An 18,652-nucleotide genomic window follows, 5' to 3' on the forward strand; every position below is an offset into this window, starting at 1 on the left:
AGAACAAGCGAAAAATTACAACCAGAATATCTTGAAAGAAGTTTATTATGACAAGGCCACAGTCCTCTATCAGTAATAAGATGTTCTCAGCTTGAAGTCCTGAAACCAACTCAATACTATTCTCACCAACAAGCTAAACGACACTGTCTGTGGCGTCACTAAATGTCGCCAAGTCCGTCCACTATGGTGTGCGCTTTACTTAATGTCTAACAGAATAGCTTTTTGGTCTTTCCCGTGTACAGGAAGTGCTGAAAAGATGTTTTTAAAAAGTAACAGGATACTGTTTGTGCACATGTTAGCACTGCAGCATCACATTTTGTAAGCTTTGTGACTTTTATTTCGCTGGCAATGTTGAAGGTCGACGTCCTTGACATTGTTTAGTGCATCGTAAAAATCTAAATAGAGACTTATAAGCGTAGGGGAAATAATCCTTGTATCGAGACTATAAAAACTTCTATTCTTATAAGTACTTGGTAGCTCAATCTCTAACAACTTGGTCTTGCATCGCTATCACCACCCATCCCCCGGATTTACCAGTGGGAAAAAGGTGATTTCCAGCCATGGTGTTCAAGGTACAAAACTTATAACAAATCCCAATCTCTCTAGTCAAATTATTGGATACATTATTTCTCCCCCTTCCCTTTCTCAGATCAAGGTGAAAATTTTCAAAATTCTCCATTGCCTCTAAAAAACGAGAAAGTAAAAAAGAAACAATTAATTAATTAATTAATTAAGATATGAATGGAAATAAATCTTACATTATTGATAGATATACCTATAAATGTACAGTTCTTTGTTTTTGCTTGTTTCCTGCTAGACTCTAGTTCTTTTTTTTCCGTCTAAAAAAAAAACATTTTTAACTCGCATTGCATATATTGTCACAAGTTTATATATTCTCCATGGACTACGGCATCCATACAGAAGTGCAACAAGGGTGACTACCAAAGTCCTAGCGCTTTTTAGAGGCCATGCACTAAGTAAAAAGAAATGAGTCTGCAAAGCGCCCCCCGCCTCATCTTCCTTCCAGAGCCCACACACATTTATTGACTTAAAAAAACAAACTAAGCTTTTAGGGTTCATTTTATTAATTATGACATTAAAAACAAGGACAATATGATGCAATGTCAACAAGGCTGCTTCTAAACGACTCTCTCTCGGACATGGCACTCGTAACTGTCACGACACACTCCGTGTCCAAATCTCTGAAGGGGAATCATACTGGATAACAGTTATCTATTTCAGGATCTGGCGTCAAATAAAAACGAAACAATCCATATTTTATAGATACAATTTTCTCAAAGGAATTTAATAATAATAATAATAATAATAATAATAACAAGGTTACAAAGACGGTTTGTTTGGAAACACAAACTCAAAATCGTTCCCGAAGTGTTCCACCCAGGCAGGTAAAAATGCAGCTTTCAATATTTTCAGAAAGAATATCATAATGACAGAGAAGAATGGAGAAAGAAGGTTGATAGATCTTGTGTGATGCCCCAACGGTCCAGAAAATCTAATACCATTTAACACTTTTTAACTTCAAGTGCATCGGGTATGGGCAAGACGTCTTAACCAATTCTAGTAATGGGCTCACTTCGGGTTTAGGCTGTATTTTAGGCTGTATTTAAAACAAAACAAGGTTACAAAAGACAGTTTGTGTGGAAACACAAACTCAAAATCGGCCCCCGAAGAGGTCCACCCAGGCAGTCTTCAATATTTTTAGAAGGAACATCCAAATAAAATTATATCAAAGACCAATGAGAGATAAGAATGGAGAAAGAATGTTAACAGATCTTGTGTAGTGCCCCAACGGTCCCGCAGATCAAAGGATAGGTGTAAGTGAATGTAAAGTTAGATGTGAACCTGGCCTAACTAGTTCCCCTTTCAGACCTTGTGGTCTATAGGGCAGATGATGTAAAGTTTATCTGTTTTTGTGGCCTACGGTTAACGAGGGTGTCATGTAGCCAGCACAACGACCAACCGCCTATACTTCTCCCCAACTAATGTCAGGTACCCATTAGAACTGAGTGGACTCAGAGGCGCCCAAAGATTCCAAAGTTGAAAATCCCAGTCTTCACCAGGATTCGAACCCGGGACCCCCGGTTCGGAAGCCAAGCGCTTTACCGCTCAGCCACCGCGCCTCCCCTGCCCTAACTGATGTCTTATAATTGATCTAATTGTTTTGCAAAGGCTCAATCTCTTATTCGAATCATCAAAAATAAAAATAAAAAAATAATTTCAGCAATAAAAAAAATGTTCAGAAAAATGGAGTTTATAAGATTACTATTTAATTTAAATTAGGTCTAACTTATAATGCATACTAATTAGCTTTTTCTCTTTAAAAACTGCTTGCATAACTGATTTTAAAAATTAGATTTTTCGCTTTAAGAAAAAAAAAAGTAGCCGTTGCATCAGAACTTTTAATGGTCTAAAATATTGTGATGTCGGATTTTCAATATCTTTTCTAGTTTACGAGATCTAAACGGGACGGACGGACAGACGGTCAGACGGACAGACGGACAGACATTTCGCACAAAACTAATAGCGTCTTTTCCCCTTTCGGGGGCCGCTAAAAAAGCACATATTCTGGGGTATCTACAATGCATTATCTTCTTAGTTAAAAGATTTAGTTCAAAAACCAATAATTCTATTCAATGCACTTTATTAATGGAGCCCAGCAACTGGAAGAAATTTGTAATCCCTCTTGGTTACGCTCATGGAATTTGGTGACTGTAGTTTGCTTTAGATTACATATGGAAAAGGGAAGTTTTATCATCAAAACCATCTGTTAGGTTTTTTTTTTAAATAAAAAATTTCTGGATTTTTTTTTTTTTAAAACAAACTCAAAACCCCCTTAGCTACTCTGATAGAATTTGGTGACTGTAGTTTGCTGGACAATAATATTGAAGAGGGGGTTTTCAAACTCAAAACTCTCTGTAGGGGGGTTTTAAACTCAAAACCATCTGGAGGGGGTTTAAACTCAAAATCCCATTGACTACGCTCAAAGAATTTTGTGACTGTAGTTTGCTTTAATTTTATAGAAGAGGTGGCTTTTAGCTCCAAATCCCGCTGGAGGGAGATTTTAATCTCAAAACCCCCATTGGCTCCGCTGGGGTAGGTGATGGTTTAACATTAACATCTTCCCTAAACTAAACAAAATCAAAGCGAAAAATCAGTAACAAAATTCCACCATTCCCATGCGGGGGGGGGGGGGAGGTTCATTTCGGGATCGGGGGGTAACCACATACCCCCTTGGTTACGTCCATGCAGCTATGTCTATGTTGTATCGGTGGAGCTTCCTGGCTACTAGCGAAGTCCGTTAGTACATATATAGAGAAAACGAACAAAGGAACAGCTTGAAGACTAAATTCTAATAAAGTCAGAGAGCTATCTTGTTAATGGAGTGATTGAATATTGATCTAACTAATAAACCATACCTATAATTTGCGGCAGGTAGATGACATTGCTGTGCGCGTCATCAAAACTCAGGTTAGGGTAGTTTGGAAAATAAGAGAGCATAAAGGGACTGTTGAAATAGTCCATGTGGACCTTGATGGACATGACAACGCCCAAAACATCCGCATTGGCAGTTTCGCAGTAACATCCGGTGTAGTACACCAGCACGATACACTGGCGAACATCAAGCTGGATTTTACAGGCCTGGGAACAAGAGAAGATACTGTATATATCAACAGCCACAATAAAACATTGTCGCAACTGCAACGATTGGGTGACTTAAAAAAACCAGAGCCAGGGGGCTTTGTAATGTTAAAACTCTAATCGAGTTTGAAATCAGGATCTCATTAATAGGAATTTAGATGCCCCTCCCCCTTTTTGGAATTCCCCCTTGCTGTAATAGACACACTAAAAACAATAATCTCATCATCCATGTACAATGAAGGTCTACTGGCCTTTCCACACACAGTCACACACAATACACTGCTACTCAAAACAGACACACTTACTATCACGCTTGCAGTCAGGGGAGCACTGTTAAATCCAGTCTTGTCATGTCGGACACAAGTCGATCCTGGCCTGATAGAACATTGTCTTACGCCAATTACGCCAATCCTTCACAAACAATGGCACATTGTCTTAAAAGTCTCTGTAAAGCTACGGTATTAGACATTTTTTTTAGAGATCCTAATTATATGTGTGTAGCTTGTCCCGAAGCAGTGGCGGGGGAAGAGGGGAAGAATTTAAAATCCCCCCGGACCACACTTGAGGGGGGCCCCGAAATGAGTGTTTTTTACATTAAGAATTAAATATTACGCAAAAGTCAGGGGCCCCAAAGAGGTCAAGCCCCCTCCCCCCCGGCCCACAAACGATGGAAAATTCCTAGCTACGCCCATGTCCCGAAGAACGTAAACAGAGCCAATCCGTATAACATGGTGCCTTACCTATATGGACAAAAAAAAACTTGGCTAAGTCCATCACTCAATAGTGATCTCAATAGGTACAAATTGCCGCTCAGTACACTTAAAAGTACTTGAGAACCTGAGCTACCCGAGGACCTAAAGTCTAAATATGTAGCAGTTCTAAACAAAATCCGTTCGGCTAGAAAATAACTCAAAGCTTAAACTCACAGTGTAAATGTAGTTTGAGGATGTATTTAGACAGGACAGCACCGCCACTGGATTCTTTCCATCGCTGATGACACCCACCGTGCCAACCAGCACAGCATAGTCCCTTTCCGCCTCCAGTTGGACGCTGCACGTGGTCTGTGACAGCTGGTGTTTGTAGGAATGCAGCCGGACGAAGCTGGGCCTTACTGCCGTCAATGCTTTCAGAAATAAAAAAAAATAGCCCAAACTGTAAGCGTTTATCTGAAAATGTATGTGTTCAACTATTTATGTATGCTTTTCTTTAACTTATCATGTTCTTATTAACTGTGCACATGCTTATCTCTCCGATAAGTGCTTATCTTGTATATGTGTTTATCGTACTCTTTATGTGTGTATACATGGGCGTAGCCAGGGGGGGGGTTGGGCTTCAACCCCCCCCCCCCGAAATGAAATCCCCCGGAATTTAGTGAATGATTTTTTGCTTTGATTTTGTTTATTTTAGGTGAGATTTTAATACTAAACCATCAATTGCCCCAGCACAACCAATGGAGTTTTGAGTTTAAATCCCCTTACCATGGGGTTTGAGTTTAAAACCCCCTACCAGGGGGGTTCGAGTTTAAAACCCCCTACCAGGGGTTTTGAGTTTAAAACCCCCTACTAGTGGTTTTGAGTTTTAAACCCCCTACTTGGGGTTTTTGCAGTTAAAACAAAACAAAAATGCAAACGAAAATCCCCTAATTCCAAGAGCACAGTTAAGGGAGATTTTGATTTTAAAACCCCCTCCAAAATTTACGATAAACCCCCTCTTCAATATAAAAAAAAGTTAATTACGCACTCTAAATGTTATGAGCGTAGCTAAATGGGTTTTGACTTAGTTTTTAGTTTAAACCTCACTTCAGCGGGGTTTGAAGGTAAAAAATACCTCTTTAATAATAAAAACAAAGCAAATTATACACTCAAAATGTTTTGAGTGTAGTCAAAGGGGTTTTGAGTTTAAACTCCCCTCCAGTGGAGTTTGAAGCTAAAAAGTACATATTCAATATAAATAAAAGCAAATTACTCACACTAAAATCTATGAACGCAGCCAAAGGGGTTTTGAGTTTAAACCCCCCGCCATGGGGTTTGAGGCTAAAAAATACATCTTCAGTGTAAGAAAAAAAGCAAATTACGCACTCAAAATGCTATGAGCGTTGCCAAAAGGGGTTTTGAGTTTAAACCCCCTATAAGATGGGTTTAATGCTAAAAATACCTCTTCAATATAAAAAAGAAGCAAATTACACACTAAAATTATTTGAGCGTAGCCAATCCAATCCCTCTTCTACAGATGGCGTTTGTTGAAAGTTTAAAACCCCTCCAGATGGTTTTGAGTTTAAGATCCCCCTACAGAGCATTTTGAGTAAGGAAAACCCCCAACAGATGATTTTGACGAAAAAACTTCTTTTCGATATAAAATCTAAAGCAAACTACAGTCACTTAATTCCAAGAGCGTATTCAAGAGTGGTTACTCATTTTTACCAGTGACAGGGCTCCCTTAATAAACTGCAGTGAATAGTCATCTGCCGAAATTGAAAAACACTAAATGTGGCTCAAGAAAGATGGCTAAGACAGATTTTAGGTGTCAGTTATAGAGATCGGGTTTAAATCAAGGAAATCCTATGCCGAACTGGGAGTCGACCCTTTAGTAAGATTGTCAGAGAGCGACGCATGAGGTTTGCGGGACATGTTCTCCGACAAAATGAATTACGCATAAGAAGAGTTGCAATGATATCCTAGTACAACTTGACGCCACTCATTCATTGAGGTCCTCATGGCAGGTGGGAAGAGGCTTCAGACATTACCAGTGACAGATTTTTATGGAAACAGCTTGACGTCAAATGCCCCGAACGGCGCGGTAGGGTCTAAGTCAGTAAGAATAGCACATTAGGTTTTTGAAATAATACTTTTTAATAGCAGGAAAATGCACTGTAGATACCTCAGAATATGCATTTTGTTGGCTTTCAATATCAGAAATAGTGCTTGGCGGCGTGGCTTCGCCCCGCGCTGCTGGCGCTCCCCCAGACCCCCCTTGCTAGTATTGGCGGGGAATCTACAATTTTTCCCCTAACTCATGGAAGAACTTATTCTAGGGCACAATAAACGTCTTCCGAAAGAATGAAGGGTCAGAATGCAATAAAGATTATGTACACACATAAATACATATGAAAAAAAAATTCGCGGGGAGGGGGGGGGGTCGGGGGGGGGGAGAAAAAATCCCCCCCCCAACCCCCCCCCCCCCCCGAAAAAAATTCCTGGTTACGCCCTTGTGTGTATATATTACTACAAGCTGATAAGTAGTTGGTATATATGTGACATAATTAGTTTAGAGTGCCAGATGATTACGATACTTTTGAGACTGAGTGTTACGATGTCTTGATTGATGTTACGATGAGATTGTGTTGATCAGACAATGAAAAAACTATAAATTCAAAACTGAGATCCTTCAGCAATAAATACAAAGCTTTTAGTCTGGAGCACTTGAATAAAATATACACTCTTTATAAATGTACAAATACAATATAATAAAACACATGAACAGCCGTCGTTGAAGTCCCCCAAACAGCCAATGCATCTCTTTAAATACTTCTTATCATCTTCGTCCTCCCGCCTTTTGGAACCAGCCAAATCTCCTTTCGCGCGCGTGGAGTTTCTCAACCACCTTTTATGGTATGGAATTTCAGTCATTAGCATGCCGCCATGACCTTGTGATGCGAACATTCAACCAATCAAAGAATAAACATTTTTAATTCGAAAGGGAATTGCACGCTTCCGTTCCGTGACAATATATTTAGTTTACCCGGAACACTATAAAATCATTCAATAAAACGTCCCGCGTTACAACACTACCCCACAGCTAACACAATTTTCTAGCCATCAGATTCTAAAAGTCTACGTTATTTTGTCTGTTTCATCCTTCAATCGAAAGGCCCACAAACTCTTATTATGGAGAACGCACAAACATCTCTTAGGCCCATCACTTGTAGTAGTTGTAGTTATCTACCTGCATTTTAATATCGCAAACACACGAAGCAGACTAGCTGCCGGCAGTAACCTTAGCAACTAGCTGCGCCTTTTTTTCCAGAAGGTTCTAACGCAAGTGCTATGACGTCATCGATGGCCGTGGTTTTGCCCGGGGCTTCGTTTTAGCTGAGCTAGACGCGTCAGTTGGGAGATGGAACTTAAAGAGACTAGCCGTATATATTTTCAGTTGTAGAATTAATATTGTTACAAATGAACAGTGATAGGTAGAGGTCAACGTATGACCCCGGCGAGATGACACAGCAGCGAGTGTTCTCTGAAATCTACATGTACAAACAAAGACAGGATGTGACGTGTCCTCACGTGTTGTTCCAGGGGACGAACAGATCTAAGTAGGGGGACAGTTACTAATGAATAGTGACAGATAGAGGTCACAACTTGTGACCCCGGCAAGATGACACTGCAGCCGATGTTTTCTGGAATCTACATGTATAAACAAAGACAGGATGTGACGTTTCCTCACGTGTTATTCCAGAGGATTCTAGCCGTGTTTGTGCAACTTTGGACAAGCGATTACGGACTCTTTATAAGCCAGAGAGTTAATGTGAAAGTCAGTCGTATGGAGTCGTGAGTGAGCCGTTAGAGTCGAGACAGACTATGTAAGACGTGTGCGGCTCTGTGGAAGAGAAATGTGTACGACTCGATGCAAGTTGACTAGGGTAGAGTTAACTGGAGTGGACTACTGTCGTTAAAGTCTATACAGCGAACTACAGTGGACTTGAGCCGTTACAGTCGACGTCGATAAAGTTTTGTATTTTGAATCAAGGGATCTTCATTAGCTGAATTTCTAAAGATATTAGATATCTGGAGTCTATATATATATATATAAGAATACCCGGTGTCACAGAACACTTGTGACACACATACATTATTTTTAATGAAACGCCCACCCCTCAAGAATACACTTTTTGACCCATGGGCGTAGCCAGGATTTTTTTTCGGGGGACCCCCCCCTCCCCATCACCCCCCCCCCCCCCCCCCGCGGAAAAAAATTATATATATATATATATATATATATATATGTGTGTGTGTGTGTGTGTGTGTGTGTGTACATAATTAATATAAATAAAATAATTACATTCTGACCCTTTCGGAAGACGTTTATTATGCCCTAGAATAGATTCTTCATGGAATTAGTGGGAAACTTGCTAGCAAGGGGGTCTGGGGGAGTTCGCAGCGCGAAGCCCCGCCGCCGAGCACTATTTCTGGTATTGAAAGCCAACAAAATGCAAATTCTGAGGTATCTACGGTGCATTATCTTGCTATTAAAAAGTTTTATTTCAAAAACCTAATGTGCTATTCTTACTGAATTAGACCCTCTCGCACCGTTCGGAGCATTTTCCGGCAAGCTGTTTCCGCAACTCTTATTTTGCGTAATTCATTTTATCGGAGAACATGTCCCGCAAAACCTCATGCGACGCTCTGTCACAACCTTACTAAGGGTTCGACTCCCTGTTCGGCATATGATTTCTTTGATTTAGACCCGATCCCTATAACTGACTCCTAAAATCTGTCTTAGCCATCTTTGTTGAGCCACATTTAGTGTTTTTCAATTTCGGCAGAAGACCATTCACACTTTATTAATGAGCCCAAGCCACTGGTAGAAATTTGTAACCTTTCTTGACTACTCTCTTGGAATTACATGCCTGTATTTCGCTTTAGATTTTATATCGAAAAGGAAAGTTCTTTCGTCAAAATCATCTGAGGGGTTTTAAACTAAAAAATCTCTGGAGTTTTTTTTTGTTTTTTTTTTAATTCAAAACCCCATTTAGCTACGATCATAGAATTTGGTGACTGTAGTTTGCTTTAAAATAATATTGAAGAGAGAGGTTTTCAACTCTAAACGCTCTGTAGGGGAATTTTAAACTCAAAACCATCTGGAGGGGTTTTAAACTTTAAATAAAGAAAAAGCCATCTGGAGGAGGGGGATTTAAACTCATAATCCTCTTTGGCTACGCTCATAGCATTTTTAGTGCGTAATTCGCTTTTTTTTTAATATTGAAGAGGTAGTTTTCAGCTTTAAACCCCCCTGGCAAGGGGTTTTAATTTGGTTACGCTCATAGATTTTATAGTGTGTAATTTGCTTTTTTTTTATATTGAATAGTTACTTTTTAGCTTCAAACCCGAACTGGGGGGGGGGGAGTAAACTCAAAACCCCTTTGGCTATGCTCATAGAATTTTGAGTGTGTAATTTGCTTTTTTTTTATATTGAAGAGGGGGTTTATCGTAAATTTTGGAGGGGGTTTTAAAATCAAAATCTTCCTTAACTGTGCTGTTGGAATTTGGGGATTGTTGTTTGCATTTTTTTGTTTTGTTTTATAGAAGAGGGGGATTTAACTGCAAAAACCTCTGGTAGGGGATTTAAAACTCAAAACCCCCTGTAGGGGGATTTAAACTCAAAGCCCCTGGTAAGGGGTTTTAAACTCAAAACCCCCTGGTAGAGAGATTTGTATCTCAAAACCCCGTGATAGGGTTTTTTAAAACTCAAAACCCCCTGGTAGAGGGTTTTTAACTTAAACCCCCCTCGGCTGTGCTGTGTAAGTGATGGTTTAGTATTAAAATCTCACCTAAAATAAACAAAATGAAAGCAAAAATCAGTCACTTTTTGACCATTTTTGACCCTTGTATATATTCAGGGGAATAGTCAGTATTCAAATACTATCTCTCTATTTACTACTACGCCCACTATTTCTTATTGATTAGTCTGTCTTAGATCTAGATCGGCACCTTATTTAGAATAACCCGTCTTTACACACCGTACTAGACCCCCCCCCAACCAAAAAAAACAAAACATATACACACCCACACACACGCTTTCGTTCAGATCTAAAAACACATTTTCTAATCAATGTCTAAGGATAGTCCCTCACATTCACTGTGACAAGTATCTACACTTAGAGGAGAATTGCCTTCAAGCTCTAGATCTGTGAAGAAATAAAACAAATTGGAACGAAAGAAAGTTACGCACCAAAAAGTGTTCATAACTGCTTAAGCGGAAAGAAGTTGTACTTTCGACATTCAAATGTCGGCTCTCAAATACATGGTTTGGTAAAACAGAGAATACAAAATTACAAAACTCTAGTAGCTCTATGATGAAGTACCGGATACGCCCGTTGATTTGTTCCCAGGGTATACGTTATCTATTTGTACAAATACCCCTCCTCTTCTTCCCCTCCTACCTCTCTCACATATTATATGATGAGAACGGGTTAGATGAGGTTTTTCACAAAGCTTATAAATCAAGTTTCAACTCACTCTGTCTGTCTGTCTGGTAAAAAGTTTGTACACGATATTTCTCCCACACCAAATCTCGAATCAAGCTGAAATGTTGCACAATTATATCTTTTACCTGAAAACACAAAAATCAATAAAAAAAATTAACCAACAAGTTAATTAACTATTGTTGATTAATTTTTATTTGTATCTCGAAAAAAGATAAACAAATTGTATTTGGCTGAATAATTCCCCCTTATAGGTCGTTATCTGAGGCTTAGTGAACACAAACATGAAATAGAAACAATAGATAACTATACAATCTTCCATGTTCATAAGCTTTTCGCTAGCAGAGTGGTTACCGTGTTGGCTTGAGAAACCTCAGATGGCTTAGCCAACGAGTTCGAAATTCGAATTCAGGTCCACCCTTTTTCTGTATAAATACATTTAAAAAGGGATCACCCAGATACCTAGTTCTTTTTCCAACTACCGGTACCCCTTTCCAACTCGTACTGACAAGCGATAGGATCGTAGTGTATTGAGAAAGCTAAAAGCATGAAATTGCGCTATACAAAAATAATTGGTCAACAAATATTTCTAATCGCACAGAGTTATTATTGTTAGCCCAAAAATAGATCCATTACAAATTTAATTACATGACTGATCCAAACTAATTGATACACATTAACATAAGCTTTGTTTTTTTAAAAGTACTTTTCTTGTATTTTGCTTGTTTAAACTACCCGGTCACCTAACCACCTTGGGACTAGAGGACTCACCTCATCGGTCTATCAAAAACATCTATTGAAAGTTTTTAGACCAACATCTAAACGTGAACGAAACAAATCAACACAATTTATAACTACTCACACGTGAAGTTATAATTGATAAGAAGCAGCATTAACAGAACGTTGATCCCGACCAAGGAAGTGAAGGACTTGCTAGTGATACTGAAGAGAAAATAAAAGGTTCATAACTATGAAACATATTGACAGTTTGATCAGTGAGTACAATGATACAAAACAAGGTGGGGGGGGGGGCAGTGGAGTAGCTAGGTATTGGGGAACCCACTGAGCTTGATATCTTTAGAGGCTCCCTGCAGTTTGACATCTTTAGAGGCTCCCTGCAGTTGGACATCTTTAGAGGCTCCCTGCAGTTGGACATTCGACATCAGGACATGAGATAATGGCTTAATATTTAATGTAAAAACAAATTTCAGACTCTCATTTGGGGGGACCCCTCAAGTGTGGGCCCGGGGGGGGGGGGGGTTATCAAATTTGGACCCCTCTACCCTACCTACGCCGCTGTGGGGGGGGAGTTTATCTGAATGTCAACCTGATCTCATAAATACAAACCAATCCAGTCATTAAGGACCACCGGTTAATCGAAATTCTAAAGTATTGAAACAAATCCTTTTATATACATGTAATGTTAACCGCTCATTTTTCACATAAATTCCGCTAAATCAGACCGAAGAGCTATTCAGAATAGGGAGTCGAAAATGTGGAACTTGATCTGGTCGAAAATTAAAAGAAGAATTTTGATTAATTGACAAGCGCTTTAATGCTATGATAATTTAAATGAAGGTTAGGACGCTGCATTTTTTCCCGATCAATTGTATAGAAACACGGTACTGCATCGGAAGACCAGGACAATGTCGAGGATGACCCTAATGAATTGGTGCAAATTGTAAATGATAACACCAAACGCTAGGAGAGGTATTTTAAAACTAAATGCCTCTATTTCATGTAGGGGAAGACTGCTTCTATTACGAGCATTAATCTTTGGAATCTTTCAGTGACAGAATAAATGAATTACTGGCCTATTTTCGCATTGCTTCAGTCAATTAACAGAAATGGGAATATTTATTTTCTCGTTGGATGAATGCATGATTAAATTATTAACTAACTGATTGACTTAGTGATTTTTGCTGACTTTGTGACTGACTTTAAACGCTTGACTGATTAACTGACAAATGTATTTAATCACAGTTTTACTTGAGTGTCAATGTCTCTCTCTCACACACACACATCACTCGTTCAAACAAACACGACAAAGAATCTAGAGCTTTCGTTTCATGTTTTGACGATTTTAAGAATAGTCTAGACACAAAGATAAAGACACATTCCTCGTTCCATATGCTAGGACAAATTTGTTCAAATGCTCATTCTTCCCTAGTGCTATTAGAGCATGGAATGGGTTGCCTGAGCTAGCCAGGAAAACCAGTGACTTGGCAGAGTTTAGGTCATTGGTTAATATGCATAACTAAATGCACGACGCGTAGGACGTAATCATCTTCTTTTTTGAAGTAACGTCTGTATTATATAAGATAAGAAGAACGAGAATCTTAGTGACTTAGTCTTATCTTTATCTTATCTTACTTCCAAAAGAAAAAAGCCATTTTTGTACTAGTTTTCCAAAGCAATAACGTCATTTGAGTAGAATTCAAATATGACTAGATCTAGGTATTTCTAGGTTAATGTTTACGATGTAAGATTGCACGATACGCTAAGAAAACTCCTACTTTTGAAATGCCTCACTCTTGTTGTTTCCTTTGGTGCGCTATTTTTGTTCTCTTTTAGATTGTAGACCATGTGCATTGATTGGGTGTCACGCACTTTAGACTGTCAGTTGCAAACGGGAGAAAAGGAACAAATTCGTTTGCTTTGTTTTTGCTATCTATAAACAAAAATATGCGAAGGAGAACCCTGGAAATCCATAATAGATTCACCTAAATCTATTTTGTCTTTCTTTCTTTTGCCTGATACTTGGCCTTGTAGGAAGTTGTTTCTTGTTTTATTTTATCTAATTCACACAACTTTACAAATATTTTTTTTAATTTGAAATTTAACTTTAGGATGCCTTTTTTTAATGCTAAGATTTATCTTACATCTGATGTTACTTTTCTGTGCATCTATTGTACCGACGCTACTTTGAACTAAGATACAAAACCTTTCTTTAATACCTACAATGAATTTAAATAAATATTTGTCTAAAAACTAAGTCTTTTAAAATATATCTTGGTACTGTTAGCGATTTGCAGCATCTTTAGGACATCACCAGAAAACTCCTCAGAAGAAATTGTTAAAGGGACTACGATGAATTTTGTTTCTGCAGCGCCACAGAATGATTACTCGTTCCTTTCTGTCATAATAATAATAAAAATAACATTATTATTATGTTAGAAATGAACGAGTAGTCATTCTCTGGCGCTGCCAGGGTCGAGTTTCGCTAAAGAGAAACAAAATTCATCGTAGTCCCTTTAACATTATTATTATTATGTTAGAAATGAACGAGTAGTCATTCTCTGGCGCTGCCAGGGTCGAGTTTCGCTAAAGAGAAACAAAATTCATCGTAGTCCCTTTAACAGTTTCCACTGAGGAATTTTCTGGTGATGTGGCAGGTCTGCAGCAGTACCGCCCTCTGACAGGCAACGAAGATGTTCCTAGGAATGTTAAGGGCCTTGAAGGTGTCTGTACAATTGTACATTACACAAATCTTTAGACCCGAAGACAAGCCTTATTATTATTATTATGTTAGAAATGAACGAGTAGTCATTCTCTGGCGCTGCCAGGGTCGAGTTTCGCTAAAGAGAAACAAAATTCATCGTAGTCCCTTTAACAGTTTCCACTGAGGAATTTTCTGGTGATGTGGCAGGTCTGCAGCAGTACCGCCCTCTGACAGGCAACGAAGATGTTCCTAGGAATGTTAAGGGCCTTGAAGGTGTCTGTGAGGTCAGTTGTTATTATCCCCTCGGTTGATATAACAATGGGGTATATTGTTATTTTGGACAATTTCCATAGACGCTTAATCTCCAAGCCTAGGTTCCCATATTTTCTTTGTTTTTCTATCTCAGTTTTTCGTAAATTATGAGACAGTGGTACGGCGATATCGATAATGGTAGCGGTTTTTTCTTTTTTATCGATGAACAGCAGATCCGGGCGATTGAAATCTACCGTTTTGTCGGTCAGAATAGGCCTGTCCCAGTACAGCAGATGTTCAGTAGACTCGAGAACCTCTTGCGGAGAGTATTTATAATAAGGGGGAGTGTCCTTACCGATCAATTTGTACGTCAAAGCCAGGTGTTGGTGTATTAACTTTGCAACTTGGTTATGGCGACCTAGGTAGGATGGAGGGCGTGGATTGCAGAACATCTTCAAATGTGTAAGACGCAAGTTTCAAAAATACGATCAAAACTGCACGCCTTCAGCAATGAACTAGTTTCCTTCCTACGTAAATACGACTCCGAAGCAACCCCTCTGAACCTAAACAATGTTTATGTTAATGTCGGTCTGGACGACGTCGGGCATGAGATTCGCCAATGAGAAGAAAAAACACTCCACGGAAAATTCCCGGCTTTATTACATGGGGACAACATTGACAAGGCTGCTTCATTAACATGTCTCAAAGCAGGTCATCTCTACCCTGAAACAGAAAGCTTTGACACACAATTTGATCGGTAAGGATACTCCTCCTTATTACAAATATTCACCACCAGAGGTTCTCGAGTCTACTGAACATGTGCTGTACTGGGATAGGCCTATTTTGACCGACAAAACGGTAGATTTCAATCGCCCTGATCTGCTGTTCTTTAATAAAAAAGAAAAAAAAACGCTACCATTATTGACATCGCTGTTCCATTGTGTCATAATTTAAGAAAAACTGAAATGGAAAAACAAAGAAAATATGGGAACCTAGGCTTGGAGAAATTGATGGAAATTATCCAAAATAACAATTGTCATATCAACCGAGGGGATAATAAATTCTGACCTCACATATACCTTCAAGGCTCTTAACATTCATAGGAACATTCTCGTTGCCTGTCAGAGGGCGGTACTGCTGCAGACTTGCCACATCACCAGAAAATTCCTCAGTGGAAACTTATAAAGGGACTACGATGAATTGTTTCCCTTTAACGACAGAGAATGAATACTCGTTCTTTTCTAACATAATAATAACAATAAGGCTTGTCTTCGAGTCCGAAGATTAATGAGGAATGCAGCATTTCCCATGTACTACGCAGCCCCAGCTGTAACCTACATATTTTGCCACAACAGGGCAAGCATAACCATTGTCCGCCGGTGTTTGATTAAGATCTTCATACTTACTTAAAAAATAGAGTAGGTCTATTATTTAGCGATACATTATTACTTGGTGTGGGGTGTGTCCATTATTTAAAGTAGACTTCACATCGTTTCTTTGACCATCCACTCAAATGTTCTTGTGCTTGCACTCGTGATGGCTTTCTATAGCCTGAATGTCGATGCTATGATACGAATTTATATCAAGCCTTTTGTCTGAAGTACTCTAAAGCAACAAATGCATTAACAAACTACCATACCATCATTATGGTTTTAACATGGATGACACTGCACACAAATCTTAGCAAGATCGCCGAGGATTATGGATCATCTTGACCACAGGAAAGCGCAGGGCCGGATTTGAGTGGAGGCCTCGGGGGCAGAATTTTTGTTGAGGCCCATACATTTTTTCTAACACTTTGATAAAAATCCACTTATTATTAAAACAAAATTACTAAAATCTAAAAGCATGTGACAAATTATAAAAGAAAGAGAGTGCTTATAGAGTAATTATATTTTCCTTCGTTTAAAAAAATAATTATTAAATATGAATATTTTAATTAAAAAAAATAAATTTCTAGGGTTTTTCAATGTAGTAAATCCGGAGTATATTACAAGAATACGAGCACAATGTAAGCTGTAAAATTTGTCTTGATAAGTATTGTTGGTAAAAATGCGAACAAACATGTTTTAAAAAACAAACAAACAAATTCTAAAGGTGCTGATCAGTCGAAATATGGATTTTCTTTTCTCTATTGTAGAGTCCCATGGGCTGTAGCCCTGACTGCCCTCCATTAAATCCGGCCCTGGGTAGAACTAGGCTGAGACAACCAGAGACAAAAGCGCCACAACTAGTTCAGTGAGAAAAACTAGGGAGCTGACCAAAATCATGCTTATCTTATATTATCTTATATAATACAGACGTTACTTCAAAAAAGAAGATGATTACGTCCTACGCGTCATGCATTTAGTCATGCATAATAACCAATGACCTAAATTCTGCCAAGTCACTGGTTTTCCTGGCTAGCTCAGGCAACCCATTCCATGCTCTAATAGCACTAGGGAAGAAGGAGTATTTGTACAAATTTGTCCTAGCATATGGGACGAGGAATTTGCCTTTATCTTTGTGTCTTTCAGAGTATTTTATTAATTTTTTTTTTTGTATTTGAAGATTATGGTTCAGTGTTTTATGTATGATTGCTACTTTACTTTTGAGACTTCTGTCCTGAAGGCTTTGTAAATTTAGTGATTTTACTAAAGGTGTTACTCTAGTCAAATGTGAATATTCGTTTGTTATGAATCTCACTGCTCTATTTTGTGTCTGTTCCAGTTTCTTAATGTTTTCTTGAGTTGAGGGGTCCCAAACGGAGGATGCATATTCTATTATTGGCCTAACCCTTAAATTTAGTACACGCGGACTGACCCAGAGGAGGCGTCCACGTATTGAAAGTGAAATATGCATCCATACCAGTTAACGTTGACTATTGCTGACGTCATTAGCTCAGTCATTCCAATGTAGGTACGCAAGTATGACTTGGCCTTTGTAAACTTAAGTTGCCTAATTGAACTTATTATGTAAATGGAGACAATAGAACCAAAGAGAATTAAAAACTAAATAATTATTTCGCATTTTTTTCTAATTGGTATTTACTTTGATTCTTCACCAATTTGAATAGACTAATTGATAGATCTATTGCCTCCACCCCCTCCCTTTTCCCAGTTGTCGGAATAGCTCCAAGTCCAATCTAAACTTATCTAATATTCAGATCTATGTTAAATGACGAAACTACTGTATGGAATAAATTTGTAGGTAGACGTGAAAATGCACCCAGATCTATTAAATTTTGACAATGAGCGAGTTTAAAGTTTATTAGTATTATAGTTGCTACATCAAAGCTTACTCTCCCAAAAAACCCTTTGCTTTCACCTATCGTTTTCTATATTGGTGAATATGTCATGTGCTGTTTTCTCTTTGTTTACCGATGACTACATATTCAGAAGATGTGTGTATCTTGTTCGGGTGAATCTAAATGCATAAACGTTGATTCTTTTAACACGAGAAATCAATACAAGATAAACTAGACTAAGTTCACAAAGCTTCAACAATTAATAAGTTTAGTTCAAAATGTACAAAGCTCAACCACAACAGCAAAAAAACTATTATTCAATGGATACCAGCTCACATACAAATAGCAGGAAATGAGAAGGCTGACACACTCGCCAAGAGTGGGAGAACAAACTCACAAGTAAACTCTGCACTCTATCCAGAAGAAATGAAGAAATTAATTGTAGATAAAATAAATGAGAAATGGACGAGCTCCCATCCAAATCACAAGAAAGATGATGCTTACTATAAGCTATCCCGACAAGACCAACGTCTAATCTTTCGACTCAGGACCGGACACAACAGAATGCGACAACACATGTTCCGGAAGCTCAAAATTGGAACCAGTGAAATCTGCCCATGTGGAGTATCACCAGAAAATGCCGACCACGTCCTCCAAAACTGCTCTCTCTACCAAGAGGCCCGTATAAGACATTGGCCCCAAATCACCCCAATAGAAAGAAAACTATATGGAAAGCTCCCTGATTTGGAAACCACTGCGCAGTTCATCTCATGTATTGGTCTAGTCATATGAACACTCCAACATAACAATGAGAACGATGAAGAAGAAGAAGAAGTTCAAAATGTTCCACAGTCGAGTCTCTGCCGTTAAC

At 38.7% G+C, this 18,652-nt stretch overlaps 1 protein-coding gene across 1 annotated transcript; it reads right to left on the reverse strand.

Annotated features, from left to right (window-relative positions):
- Positions 1 to 1,067: 1,067 nt before the first annotated feature.
- LOC106052923 (uncharacterized) lies at positions 1,068 to 13,393 on the reverse strand. The gene is made up of 5 exons (XM_056025344.1): positions 13,235 to 13,393; positions 11,724 to 11,803; positions 4,587 to 4,783; positions 3,438 to 3,660; positions 1,068 to 1,245 (listed from the first exon to the last, which is right to left on the reverse strand). Exons 1-5 carry the CDS (start codon positions 13,285 to 13,287, stop codon positions 1,214 to 1,216), a joined length of 585 nt encoding a protein of 194 aa, XP_055881319.1. The 5' UTR covers positions 13,288 to 13,393; the 3' UTR covers positions 1,068 to 1,213.
- Positions 13,394 to 18,652: the final 5,259 nt, after the last annotated feature.

The sequence above is a fragment of the Biomphalaria glabrata genome, chromosome 4 (assembly GCF_947242115.1).
Source record: "Biomphalaria glabrata chromosome 4, xgBioGlab47.1, whole genome shotgun sequence".
NCBI classification, from domain to species: domain Eukaryota; kingdom Metazoa; phylum Mollusca; class Gastropoda; family Planorbidae; genus Biomphalaria; species Biomphalaria glabrata.

Excerpts from the sequence above, each read along its gene's own strand:
- LOC106052923 (XM_056025344.1), bottom strand. The coding sequence starts at position 13,287 with ATGACGTTATTGCTTTGGAAAACTAGTACAAAAATGGCTTTTTTCTTT. Across the intron at positions 11,804-13,234 it reads ATGGCTTTTTTCTTTTGGAA|TATCACTAGCAAGTCCTTCA; the intron begins GTAAGATAAGAT and ends TTTTCTCTTCAG. Across the intron at positions 1,246-3,437 it reads CTACCTGCCGCAAATTATAG|ATCCTGAAATAGATAACTGT; the intron begins GTATGGTTTATT and ends ATTTGACGCCAG.